The 13,266-nt window shown below is 47.8% G+C and overlaps 1 protein-coding gene across 2 annotated transcripts in view; it reads right to left on the bottom strand.

Moving 5' to 3' along the window:
• The window catches only part of PDE8B (phosphodiesterase 8B), a 228,942-nt gene extending 218,185 nt beyond the window's left edge, over positions 1-10,757 (bottom strand). For both annotated transcript variants that reach the window (XM_073905300.1, XM_073905299.1), the window contains exon 1: positions 10,594-10,757. In XM_073905300.1, coding sequence (XP_073761401.1) covers positions 10,594-10,629 — 36 coding nt within the window. In that variant the 5' untranslated portion in view covers positions 10,630-10,757. The remainder of the gene's footprint in view (positions 1-10,593) is intronic.
• Between the last annotated feature and the right edge of the window lie 2,509 nt (positions 10,758-13,266).

The raw sequence follows: 13,266 nt of genomic DNA on the forward strand, positions 1-13,266 counted from the left end.
CAGACAGACATTTTTGGGGCCAAGCAGGAGGAGGAAGATCATAGCAACATCTCGGTCACATCCCAGTTGTGTGTCAGATCTGATATTAGTGAAAGAATTGCTTTCTCTTGGTTTTTGGTTGAGTGAGCCTCACTTGGCACTGGCACCAAAACCATGGATTGTGGGCTTCTCTCTCTTTTTTTCTCCACCATCTCATTTATTAGATGAATTTCTGCAACCGATGATTCCATTGGTTCTCGTCTTTCTACTGATTATGGTTCAGTCATCAAGAGCAATAATTTTTAGCTGACAAACTATGACCCACCCTTCTCCTTTAAAGCTATCTTAGGGGAATTCAAATCTGGTTATAAAGAAAGGCTTCTAAGGGGAGGTGAGCCTTTATTCTGACCTTGGCTTATTGAGAAGAGCTGTCACAGTCAGTGCCTGGCCTTGTATCTCCCTTGAAAGGTTTCTCTTCTAGGAAAACCAAGGGGCAAGAACTAAGCCAGGCTGTGGTCGCTCCCGATATCAGCCCCGATCATCAGAGTTGATTCATGAAGAATTCATTAGGGTACAAAAGGTCAGGGGCCAGGTGGCAAGGACCAAAGCCTGATAACAAAAACTGACCCCATGTTAGTGCTGCAAGGAGTCTGAGAGATATCCTCAAGTTATCCTACCCCACCTGTCTGCAAATCCTGTTAATTCCATGTAAAACTTAAATCAGAATCTGACCATCATTCGCCATCTTCACTGCTATCAGGTTGGTCTCAGCCAGCACATCTCCCACCTGGATTACTGTGATGCCTCCTAGCAGATGCCCTAGCTTCCTCCTGACTCCCCTCGGGCTCTCAGTGCGGCAGCCACACGGGTGACCCACCCACACCTGAAGTCACATCCCATCACTCCCATCTCGCTAGGTCTTTATAGCAGACGGCAAGGCCCTCAGCGGTCAGGCCTCCATGACCTCGCGGACAAGCATCGCCACTGCCCTCCCCTTGCTCATGCCCTCCTTGCCACACTGGCCTCCCTGCTGCGCCTTGAACTTCTGGACATGTGGGGCCTATGCATCTGCTATTCCTCCTGCTTGGAATGTGCTTTCCAACCAGCCACATGGGTCATTCCTAGCTTCCTTCAGGCCTCCCTTTCTCAGGGAGGCTTTCTCTGACTCCCGGATTTAGTAAAGAAACATTCCCCAACCCATTCCAGGAAGTCCTTACCGCCTCCTCCTGCTTTATCTTTCTCCCTATCTTTCCCTAGTTTCTCCCTAGCGCTCTCTCTCCCTGGCGCGTATGGCCAGCTGACCTTCTTTCTCTCTAATTTTCATTCTTCACCTTCTCCCCACACCAGAAAGTAAGGAGAGAAAACTTGGTCTGGCACGTGCTGGGTGCTCAGTAGTTACTTGTTGCATAAACAATGGAAACCTGCTCCTTCTACAGATGAGAAGTTACAGGGAAGATGTGACCAGCCTCACAGTGCTCATCCTCCTCTGCTGCTCACAGCTCTTACTGACCTCCCAACCCTGCATGGGCAGACAGAGAAAAGGCCAGCCGACCAAGCCTGTGCCCCTAAACATGGGGTTTAGGGAAGGATCAGGAAGGCCAGCTACACCTGGGCCAGGGTTAGAGGCCATCTAGGTAGGAGAAGCAAGCAGGGGCCCATGATGCAGTGGCTCTGAGCTCTGCTCCTTCCTCCTTCCTCCTGAGAGCTACACTCTCCACCAGTGGACTGGCCAAACTGCTACAGAATGACAAGATACTGATTCTCTCGGCCCTCAGTCCACCCATGCAGGGCCTCGAGCAACCCCAGTCTCGCCCACTGACTCCAGTATCTCAGACAACATTGCCATTGCCCTCTGTGTGCTGGGATTGGGAAACACTGCTTTAGCCTTCCTCCAAGCAGCCTTCCCCCTCTACTCCTTCCACCATCTTCTCCCATCTTCTTGCTTATTTTCCTCTTGCAAAGTTCCTGAAGCCACAGGATCTTTTCCGCCGCTGCAGAGACCAGCGGGTGAACTACAGCCTTTCGGACAGAATTTATTCCCACGACGAGTGACAGCACGTTGAGAACTCCAGTGCATGCCATATTAAAAGATGTGAAATGCCCTTCCTTAAACAGAAAAGCCTGCTCACAGATGGTGAAAATACTTCAGTGGCCACTGTCCCTTTGAAAATGCTATCCTGGGGTAAAACTAAGTTCTTCCTCTTTGAAACGTGAAAACGGGTATTACAGAATGATGCTCTTCAGGCAGAAATGATGTCCAATGGGCCCCTTGACAAAGATGCTCATAGTAAACCCTTTGTCAATATTTTGTATTTCAGGGCACCTGGGTGGCCCAGTCATTAAGTGTCTGCCTTCGGCTCAGGTCATGGTCCCAGGGTCCTGGGATCGAGCCCTGCATCGGGCTCCCTGCTCCGCGGGAAGCCTGCTTCTCCCTCTCCGACTCCCCCTGCTTGTGTTCCCTCTCTCGCTGTGTCTCTCTCTGTCAAATAAATAAAATCTTTTTTTAAAAAAGTATTTTGTATCTCAATCTTGTGAATATCATTCCATCACCAGCCAGGACAGGATCCAGAACTCCTCAACCTTCCAAAGAGGACCTTCTGTGCTGATTTCAAAACAGAGGGGATTTAATGAAAGCTACCTGAGGAATTTATTTTCCTCTTTATATTCCAGTCCTTTGCAAGGAAGATGGTCTTGAATTTTCTTTTAAAAATCACTAAAAGGAACTAGAAAACAAATTCTAAAAACCTAGAGAAATCATGTTTTCCTATTATTTAATCAGCCATGACTAATTGTACAAAGGTACTATTGTAAAGAATGCATGCAGTGTATTAATACACTTATTAGGTCACTTTCCTCACAATGTCCCAACTGCTTTCTTAGTAACATTCTCCATAGATCTCATCCAGGAAGAGTAATATTTACACTGGAGGACACTGGCTGGCCATGTGTGTTAGATGATTGCATTTTCATCCACTTACATCTCAGTTTAATTTTCTTAGTCATTTAGAAACTGACTCAAAGATCAAAACCAGGGCTGGGACTATGGTAAGCCAAGCAAATCAGGTAAGCCACATTTTTTTTAAGATTTATTTTTATTTTTATTTATTTGAGATAGAGAGTGAGAGAGAACAAGCAGGGGCAGAGGGAAGGGGGAAGCAAGGCTCCCTGCTGAGCAGGGAGCCCAACTCGGGGCTCGATCCCAGGACCCCGGGATCATGACCTGGCTGAAGGCAGATGCTTAACCAACTGAGCCACTCAGGGGACCCCAGGCCACAACACTTAAGGAGGTTCTCACACTCACATGCTGACCCTGCACTTGGGGGCCTCCTTAAATTTTGCACCCTAGCCTCCTCACTCCTAAGGAGGCATGCACACTCTGGGTCATGCAAGTGACCTATGTCACCAATCTGGACGCTGGGATCAGATAACACCTGTGTCAGGGATGTGCACCTTTCGCAGGCAAGGGACTTAGGTTTCAGTCTCTTCCTTGCCGCTTCTGCCACATTTCACCAAACTAAGACACCACTGACTATACAAACACCATCACTTCGTGTACCACTAAGAAAAACATGCTGCCCATTAAACTATGACATAATGGTCTAATGCCAGTCCTATAAGATGCCCAAATTGGTCCCACTAGCCTCTTACAGCTTTGAATTTTTTCATCTATATCGATGAATTAGGCTATTTCTCCTGCCTTTAGTTTAGTTACTTGACATGTGATAGGTAATCCTTCTGCACGCATCTCAATAACAAAGCATAAATCTAGCTTTATGTACTTGTGGGTATCTTTTCTTTATTGAACACCCTTGGCTGCTACTTTGCAAAAATGAACAAAACAAAGCTGAAATTGCATCATCCTTCAATGACAAATATTTGCTCTATCAATATCAAATTTATGCCCCATTCTCTATTTCCTTGACTCTGTGTAACTGTGTAAACAGTAACTTTTTTGTTTCAGTGCTGAATCACAGTGTAATCTTTTTGAAGTCATCTTAATCAGCAATTAAACTCAACCCCATGGATTGACAGCAATGCACCCACCTCAACTGAAAAGTTGAAAATATCAGAAGTTAAAACTGAGTAAATACATCCCCCAGGGGATGATAAGTACTTTCACAACTACTGCCTGGCTGACAGTAATTTATGAGGTGCTGCATCCTCCCCACCCCCACCCCCCCGAAATGGTGATCACAGATTCAGACTGGTAAGCAACACACTCTTGGCTTTAATCCAACACTGCCTTTACTTGCCTTTAGAGTAGGAAACACGACGGGCAAGACAATACGACTGTGTCTGCTATCTCATGGGAAGGCCGTCAACTACCCAGGACGCAGAGTCTTGGCCTCCCTGCACCACATGGGGGATGCACACGGTGGCTAGGGATGAGGTGCATGGCTCCCCTTGACCCAGAAAAGCCACCCACCCACTGGCCTGTCTATTGCTCCAGTACTGCAGGCCCAGGGTCACGTGACAGCTCCAAGCTCTCCTGCTCCTGGTGCAGGCCCAGAAATCTAGAGTTTCCCAGTAATCAAGACAGATCATCTACCCCAGGTGTAGAGCAGTCTGCACTTATCTTAACTCCTTATGTTTCCAAGGGAAAGATGCTGTCAGAAGGAAAGTCGGCAGCTGTCCTTCCAGGCCTAGCTCTCAGGCCCTCTGACTGAAAAATACACCCTGATTCTAGGAGCAATTGGAAGGGGACAGGGAATATCTCAGAAAAACTGAAGTGCTGCTTTTACATACTGCTTTAACTGCCAACCCTAGCTGCTCACCTGGAATGGGGAAAATAATTTAAAGGGCTATTTAAGGGAATAGTCTCTTGTGTTCCCTTTGGACTCACAGATCTAACCGTGAACCTGTGACCTAAATGTGTGCGCGCTATTGGGCGTTTTCAAGTGGTCACGTGATTACTTTCCTCCAAAGGCACACATGCCTCCCGGGCCACCTGGAAGCCCTGGGAGCTCAAGCCACAGAGCCTCTGGGTTGTCTGTGCCCCTAGGGTGCAGTCTGGGACACGGCACACTGTGCCTGGACAGCTCCAGGAGCTTCTGAAGTTGCAAACAATAAGGTCATCACTTTGATCCCCTGGTATATGCCAAGCACTCTACATATATTAGCTCATTTAATTGGCACCCTAACCCTGTAAGTACTATTCTTCCCATTTTACAGATGAGGAAACATTGCTGGTATGGGGCAGGGCTGGGATTAGAGCTCAGGCCGCCTGCTTCAGGATTCACGCTTTTAGTCCCCATGCTCATCGCCTCACCTGCAGTCACTGTCTCACCTTAAATCCACCGCCACTAGTAAAGGTTACTTGATGCAAGTAGTGACGTTGGGCCACTTGAAAACAACACCCAGGGAATTCAAAAAAACCACACTTTCTTTGGTCAGGAGGTGAGGATGAGATGTGGAGAGATGGCTCTGCGATGTGGCTTCGGAAACACCCCGGCCTCCTCAAATAAAAACAGGGTGACTACACCTCAGTATGGACCACATAGTGACAGAGACAATGGTTTATGGGCTGAATTGTATCCCCCCAAACTCATAGGTTGCATTCCTAGCGCCCCTCCCCCACCTCGGAATGTAATCGTACTTGGATAGGGCCTTTAAAGAGGTCAGTAACATTCATCGAGCTCCTTAGGGTAGATCCCAACCCAGAAGGACCGGTGCCTTTATAAAAAGAGATTAGCGGGGTGCCTGGGTGGCTCAGTCAGTTAAGCATCGAACTTTTTATTTCGGCTCAGGGTCATGAGATGAAGCCCCGGGTCGGGCTCTGCGCTCAGTGGGAGTCTGCTTAAGATTCTCTCTCTCCTTCTCCCTCTGCCCCTTCCCTGCACTCATGCGCCTGCTCTCGCGAGGGCTCTCTCTCCCTCAAATAAATAAATCTTTAAAAAAATTTGGGGGGGGCACCTGGGTGGCTCAGTCGTTAAGCGTCTGCCTTCGGCTCAGGTCATGGTCCCAGGGTCCTGGGATCGAACCCCACATCGGGCTCCCTGCTTGGAGGCAGGAAGCCTGCTTCTCCCTCTTCCACTCCCCCTGCTTGTGTTCCCTCTCTCTCTGTTGAAAAATAAAATCTTAAACGAAAAAAATTTTTTAAGAGATTATAACACAGACACACAGAGAGAAGATCATGTGGAGATGCAGGGAAAAGATGGTGAAGGGGAGAAGAATGTGCTACCCCAAAATATGCCTCTTTAGCGTAAGGATTATTCTGAGCTGATTATTTTTTAAGGAACTGCAGACAAAAGAAGCTCTGAAAACAGGATAGCAGTTACCTTTTGTGAGGGAAATTTACATTAGAAAAGGATCTTGTACCAGGAAGAGAGCTATTACCAGAGATAACTTTCCCCTGAAAGACTTATCTTCAGGGCAGGGCAACCTTCGTTTACCAAACATTCACTTTTCTCACCTTCCCTTGAATTGCCTTTTCCCCCTGGAAACCCCAGACTCCTTTCCCTCTCCTTAGCTCAGGATGATATATAAGCTGCAATCAATCAAAAGGCGACCGCCTTTTGACAGGTCTCATTATCTTTGTGGGACTCCCGGATGTGCCTAAGTACGTGTACGTAATTAAAATTTCTTTTTCAGCTGTAGATCTGTTTTTTATTTCAGGGGGCAGGATCTCAGCCAAGAACCTAGAAGGATAGAGGGAAAATTAATATTTCCTCCCCTCTGGTGGTCATCTACAAGCCAAGGAGAGAGACCCTCAGAAGAAATCAACCCTGCTGACATCTTGATCTAGGACTTCTCGCCTCCAGAACTGAAAGAAAATAAATTTCTGTTGTTTAAGGCCCCCAACCTGTGGGGTGAAAGCCCTAGCAAACTAATACACGATGCTATGTATTTACCATTCCATTTCCTCTTTCTGGACATAGGAAAACAACATTTTCTACCCTCCCTGCATTGGGGTGAGGTCCTTGTGACTAGTTGTGACCAAAGGACCATAAATAAAAGAAATACGCTTCATCCCTGTGCTGAGGCATTTAAGGGCAGGTGTTAATTACCCACAGTCTTTCTCTCCTCCTCCTCCAAACTGCCATGGGACCAGGGAGAGAGTATGTTCTAGATAATGCAGTTACAAGATGGCAGAACTCCTGTCAGCCTGGCTCCCCTCAGTGACTGTGTGGAACAGGGAACTCTGTTAACCTGCTTGGAACATATAATATGAGAACTAAATAAACTTTTTTTTTAAAGCCACCAAGTTTTCAGGGTTAATTTGTGACTGCAGCATAGCCTAGCCTGACCTCACACACAAATCTACCTTAGAAAAGACGAACTACCAAAAACCTATTTCAGGACTTCATGTGCCATTAGGCGAAACCATACTAAATTTCTGTTTTTTGCAGGTAAAAATGCTCACATGTGAACAATTTCATTTGTTCACTCTCTCATTGTACATATTTGCAGAAACAACCTTAGGACCAACAAGTTCTGCCACCTCTAATTTACAAATGATACACGTGAGACCCATTCAGATTCCTGGTTTGCCAAAAGCCCAGAAACATGTTAGTGGAGGAACTGGACTCCAAACCAAAAATTATATTTCTTTTTGTGACGGCAAGTTGGCAATATCTATTAAAAAGTACATACCAAATGGTAACCATGCTCTTTCATCTAGCAACTCGACCCTTAGGATTTATCGACCAGAAATAGCTGAACAGATGTGCAGAAATATATAAATAAGAAGATACATTATGCTAGCACTATATGTGATTGTGAAAATTCAGAAATAATCTAAGTGCCCACTTAAAGGGAATTGGTTAAATAAATTATGGTTCATCAATCTGCACTCAAATCTACATAGCTAAAAAAAGAGTTCAACTTTTTTGTCCAGATGAAAAGATACCCAAGTCACATTATAGAAGCATACTGATAAAAAGTAGAAAAAGAAAAGTAAATTAGCACTCATGAAAGATTTCTTAATCTCCATGCACTAAGGTGTATCAAATACCTGACATCTGGCAGACACTTTTTGTCCTCCCAACCCTCTCTTGCATTTTGCTTGAATCATTGTAAATAAACCCAAGCAGGTGATCCAACTCTACTAGATACCAGCTGTGTGACCTCAGGCCAGAACTTTCAGCTCTCACACCTATAAAACTGAAAGAAATAAAAGCACTTCCTTCAGAAGGTGTTGATAGGATTACATTAGACTATGTACATAAGGTGCTTAGAAGGATGCTTGGCACATAATAAGTGCTTAGTAGATATTCACCATTATAATAATAGTAATGATGATGATACTCATCTCTGGAACCAGACGAAACAAGGTTTCTTGCAGTCTGTGTTACATTTACTTCTGCTTTTTATCTCTTTAAAAAAATTAGTAAGAAAACATAATAAATCATTCTGCTTATTTCCCTTCCTGAAATTAAATAAAAAGACAATGTTTTTTAAAGCAGTGCTTATCCCAATAAACTCTAGCAATGTTAGGTATTCTAATATTTAATGTGGCTTCTAAAGACAATTTCATTATTTCATTACCAAACCGATAAACTGCTTTTCTGGGGAGTTAATAAAAGTGGAGTCATTCCCAGGTAAATAAAGTGTTTATCAGGGATAACCTAAAGTACCCTCACTAGATGTGCAGCACACTTGGCCTCTTCTGCCGAGGGATCAGCTTGGGGCTTCTCCTCTTCTGATTTCTGTTAACACTGGACTTATGGCAAGGATCTTTCAAATGCACAGAAAGGACTTTTTATGTGACCACACTCTAACTTAAACAGGCCTTTCTATTTGAGGTCCTACCCAGTGCATTCTAAGTATTAACTCAACCAACCAGTCTTATTTCCACAGACCTTAAGCCTGAAAGATTTGTGTGGCTCTATCAACAGACTGGGATTAAAATTCAATGCACCCACCATTCTGATCCAGTATCTCTTCAGTCCATGGATGCTCTGTGGAACCAAGTATAATGCCGATGCAAAGGACTAGGGAGCATTTGTAGGCTATCTAAGCTTGGCAAATTGCTGCTACAGTGGACCCCAGAATTAAAGGTTCTTTTTGGAGCCTTTCGTAGCAGCTGAGTCCCAGCTTTTGTGTGGCTTGCCCAGAAGTTTCACAGCTGGTCAGTGACAGAGCTAGGGCTGGAACCCAAGGACTGGCTTCCCAGTGAATGCTCTTTCCACTGCTGCTGGATTATCATTCTTCCGTTTTTGCTTCTTGGAAAACCGAGCAAAGTTAAAATACCTCATTCAAGGTCAGAGGGGCAGTCAAGCAGAACTGGCAATGCCAGCCGGCGGATTATGAAATCCTAGAGGGAAGGTCCTCGCACCTATCCCCACCGGCTCGGCCCGGCCCGGCCCGGCGTAAATGTTTTTGTTGACTGTCTCCCAACACAGTTTAGAGGAAGCTTCTCTTCTAGGTTCGTACTAGGTGTGTAACTTCAGGTCCTGACACATGTGTCTGTTACCGGCCGAGTAAGCACACACGCCCCGCCCCCTCCGGGGCCCGACCTGGCAGCTGGCAAACGTTGCCGGGGGCAGATGCCCACCGTGGCACTGCGGTGGTCGTGCAGCCCCAGCAACTCGCCGCTCGCCGCCCGCCCATTCCAACTATTCAGCGACGCTTTTTCCCGGGGTTGGCAACTTGGAGACTGCAAACTGTGTCAAACTGAGCCGGAAGCAGAATGGATGAGCAGGGCTAGTCTTGAGGGTAGAGAGGAGCCTGTTGCAGACTTAAGACCGCTAGCCAAGCCTCATCTTCCGCCACAGTCCAGGGACCGCGACTCCTTGATCCTGGTAACTAAGTGCACTCCGGTGACACTCGGACGCCCAGCAGAACGCCCCAAGTTCAGAGCGGCAGCTGGCGGGTGCAGCTTCCCCCTCGGACGAAGCGCCCCTCCCTGAAGTGCAGACTGTTCTCAGCCGCACTTTCCTATGTCCCCAGGTGTGAGAGCCTCCTTCGCACCCACGTTTCATCTCCCCCACGGGAGGCGGGTGGTTTAAAACCTCACGCTCAGTCTGTGTGCCCAGAGAGCGCCGGCCGCGGAGCCGCGCGCCCGGGTGAGAGCGGGTCCCCGGGACCGTGGAGTCCGGGGCGCCGAAGGGAGGGCACGGAGGCTTCCCGCCCCAGGACGCCTACCCTAGCTTCCCCCAACCCCCCGCCCCCCTGCTGGGGCTGGCGGTGGTTCGCTTCCCGGGAAGGGGGGCACCGCGGCCGCGCAGAGAAGCGTGAGAAGCTCGGGGTGCAACAGGAGCGGGCGGACCTGGCCCATCGCGGCACTCGCTCAGGGTAACGCCAGGGAGAGCGGCGCGGCCGCTGCTGGTGGGCGATTGTTATCATTCGGAATTCTAAGCCGGGCGGTTTACACCGGACACTCGAGGTGCTCTCCTCCTGGGAAGGAAGGAGGGAGTGGGGCAGCAGGACACGCAGAGACCAGGGCGGGTCGGGGGGGGGGGGACATCCCTCCTCAGCCGCGCGGGTGTCCAAGAGGGACTGTGGGGGACAGCTCTGGCCTGGTGCCCGCGCACCCAGCGCGCCCAGCCCGCCCAGCCAGCCCGCAGCCGAGACCCGGCACCGGGGGTTGTGGGGAGCAGGGGAGGAGGCTGCCTCTGACGGCGGCCGAGAGCGGTGCCCGCGGGACGTGCGGACCCTGCGCGAGGGGCTCACCTGGCAGGCGCTCTGCAGGCAGCGCGTCTGCTCCATGCCGGCGGCGGGCACGCGGCTGCGGCACCCCGCACCCCGCGCCCCGCGCCTCGCGCCCACGGGAAGGGTCTGGTCGTTCCGAGGGACTCTGGCCGGGAGCCTGAGCCTCTTAGAGCCTTCACTCCCCAGGCACGTCCCGAGGCCGACCGGTGCCTGGGTCCTAGCGCCCCTCCCGAAGTGAAAAGCCCCGACTTTGAGCCCGCTTAGCGCTCCTCTAACTACTCCGCTCCCCGCAAGGCCTCTCCCGCCCCTCGAGGGAAGTCGAGTCTCGCTAGAGCTGCCCGGTCTGGCGCTGCTTGAGACTCAGGGTTTGGGCACCCAGGTTTCTCCTCATCGTGCCCACCTTCTCAACTCTCTTCTGGCGTCTCTACCCCCAAGAAAACAGTGCAGGATTTGCCTCATTCCTCAATTCAAATTCGTATGTTATTACTTTAAAGAGATTCTAAAGTCAGGGACATTAGTTATTATTAATACATACACGATAGCATATGAAAGATCATTCGCCCTCAAAGTGAAGGAGAACTTTTGTATTTATATGAGTATGTTACTGATAGCCTATTATGTATGTGTTGTGGGGGGTGGAGGGTAGGTAGGATTATCCCTCAGTCTTAATTAATGCAGACGATTTACCAACTGTGGATCATGCCAAAGGTGCTGCCACCCTTTTTGATCCCCCCCCCCCCAATCTGTTTGAAGAGCTGGAATCAAAGGTCTGGGCAGAAACTTCTATGAAGCTTGCAGACATTTTTTTAAAAGTAATAAATTGTATCTACTTAAATGCCTCAGCTGTAAATAAGCCTGGCTTCTTGCTTGTGATTATCATGTCTGCCCCATACCTGGCTCCCTCTGAGTGGAGGGATTTCTAACAAAGACCTAGAGAGCATTTGCAAAGACTTTTCCTTTCTCAGCTGCCCACAGGGCTGAGTCAGTCCAGTTAAAACCAAGATCAACAACAGCAATCTTTCCCTGCTGACTTTCTCATCCAGAGAGGCTGATGAGATTTCTAATGACAGAAAAGGAAAACAAGTAGTATGAAACTAGTCTATAGGACATGGAGACAAAGAGAGACATTATTATTTTGGTGTTAGCCATAATCTATAAAGGCCAACTCTAAGGCATGACAGCAATATGAATATAGCCTTTATAGTCTTTTTTTCTAAGGAGCTCAAAGTGTTTCCCCTCAAAAGCATTCCTCGCTGTGTGGACAGACTCTAATATGGTCACCGATTATCCCCATCTCCTGGTGTTCATGCATTTATGGAATACCCTCTCCTTGAGTATGCGGGAACACTGTGACTTTCTTCCTACCCGGAGCGAATGGTGACAGGATGTCACTTCAGTGATTATGTTACATAGCCTTGCTGGGAGAATCTCTCTTGCTGGCTTTGATAAAGCAAAGAGCCATGATGAGAAGGCCCATGTGGCAAGGAACTGAGGGTACCTCTGGCCAACAGCCAGTAAGAAACAGGCCCTTAGTCCAACAGACTAAAAGGAACTAAATCTTGCCAGCAACCAGGAGAGCTTGAAAAGAACTCTTCCCTAGTCAGACCTTGAGATGAGACTACAGCCCCAGCTAACACAGAGGACCCAGGGAAGCCATGCTCAGACTTCGGACCCACAGAAACTGAGATAATGTGTGCTGTTTTAAGCCACCAAATCTGTGGTAACATATTATGCACAATAGCAAAACTAATATACTTCCTCCTTCCACAGATAAAAAAGTGAGGCAAAAGGTAGAAGGGCTAACTAACGTCATTTAAATTGGCAGCAAAATCCCCCATTATGTCATAGTCACAGCTTTTTCAGGCCCTGTACAGAAAAGGAAAAGCAAAACAGCAAATACATCAGGAGGTGAAAGAGCAATTTCAGCCTGAGATTTGGTGGCGGTAGAGCAACAGAAGAACTTGAAGAAAAGTCTGAGGCAAAAGTAACCCAGCAGGTAAAAAGATGGCTTGGAAAACTCAGGGTCAATCGACCCAAGCAAAAAATACACACATTTCCAGAAAGAAAAGCAAATAAACTAGAAGAAAAACAAGAAAGAGAAAACTAATAACAAAGAGACAATGAGGAAAAGCAAAGACACTAAATCCTCTGAATCCCCTTTCTGATTATCTATAAAAGAAAAACGAAAGCCATACTTTCTCCTGTGAATGCGAGGATTTTCCAGAGGAGCTGCTCAAGAAGTCCTAGCAGTCTATCTGCACACAGCACATGCCCGCGGCAGCCAGCAGGTTGTCTATGGTTCCCAAGGTATTGCATAAAATCAGATGGCATCATGAAACTGTTAGCCAGGGTTTGGAGGGCTTGCACCTATTTGTTAGATTTTAAGTGTCTTTGGATGCCCAAAGTTTAAAAGTTTTCTATCCCACCCTGGCTGATATACAGCACAATCAAGCCCAACACTTAACCCACTGGACATTTCCTGTCATGCACCTTGAAGGGTATTAGAGAGTGGTGTATGGTTTTCAGACAGGAAGAGGAGGAGGAGGAAGAGGGGGGGAAGAAAAAGAAAGAAGTTAGGAGAGGAGAGGGAAAGGAGGCAGAAAGAGCAGAAAAGAGAACTGAAACAAGGAGAAGGAAAGAATGAAGAAAGAGAAGGAGGAGGAGGAGGAGAAGGAGGAGGAGGAGGAGGAGGAG

Source organism: Callorhinus ursinus, unplaced genomic scaffold (genome assembly GCF_003265705.2).
Source record: "Callorhinus ursinus isolate GAN/ISIS: 27379988/994484 unplaced genomic scaffold, GSC_fseal_2.0 scaffold23, whole genome shotgun sequence".
NCBI lineage: Eukaryota > Metazoa > Chordata > Mammalia > Carnivora > Otariidae > Callorhinus > Callorhinus ursinus.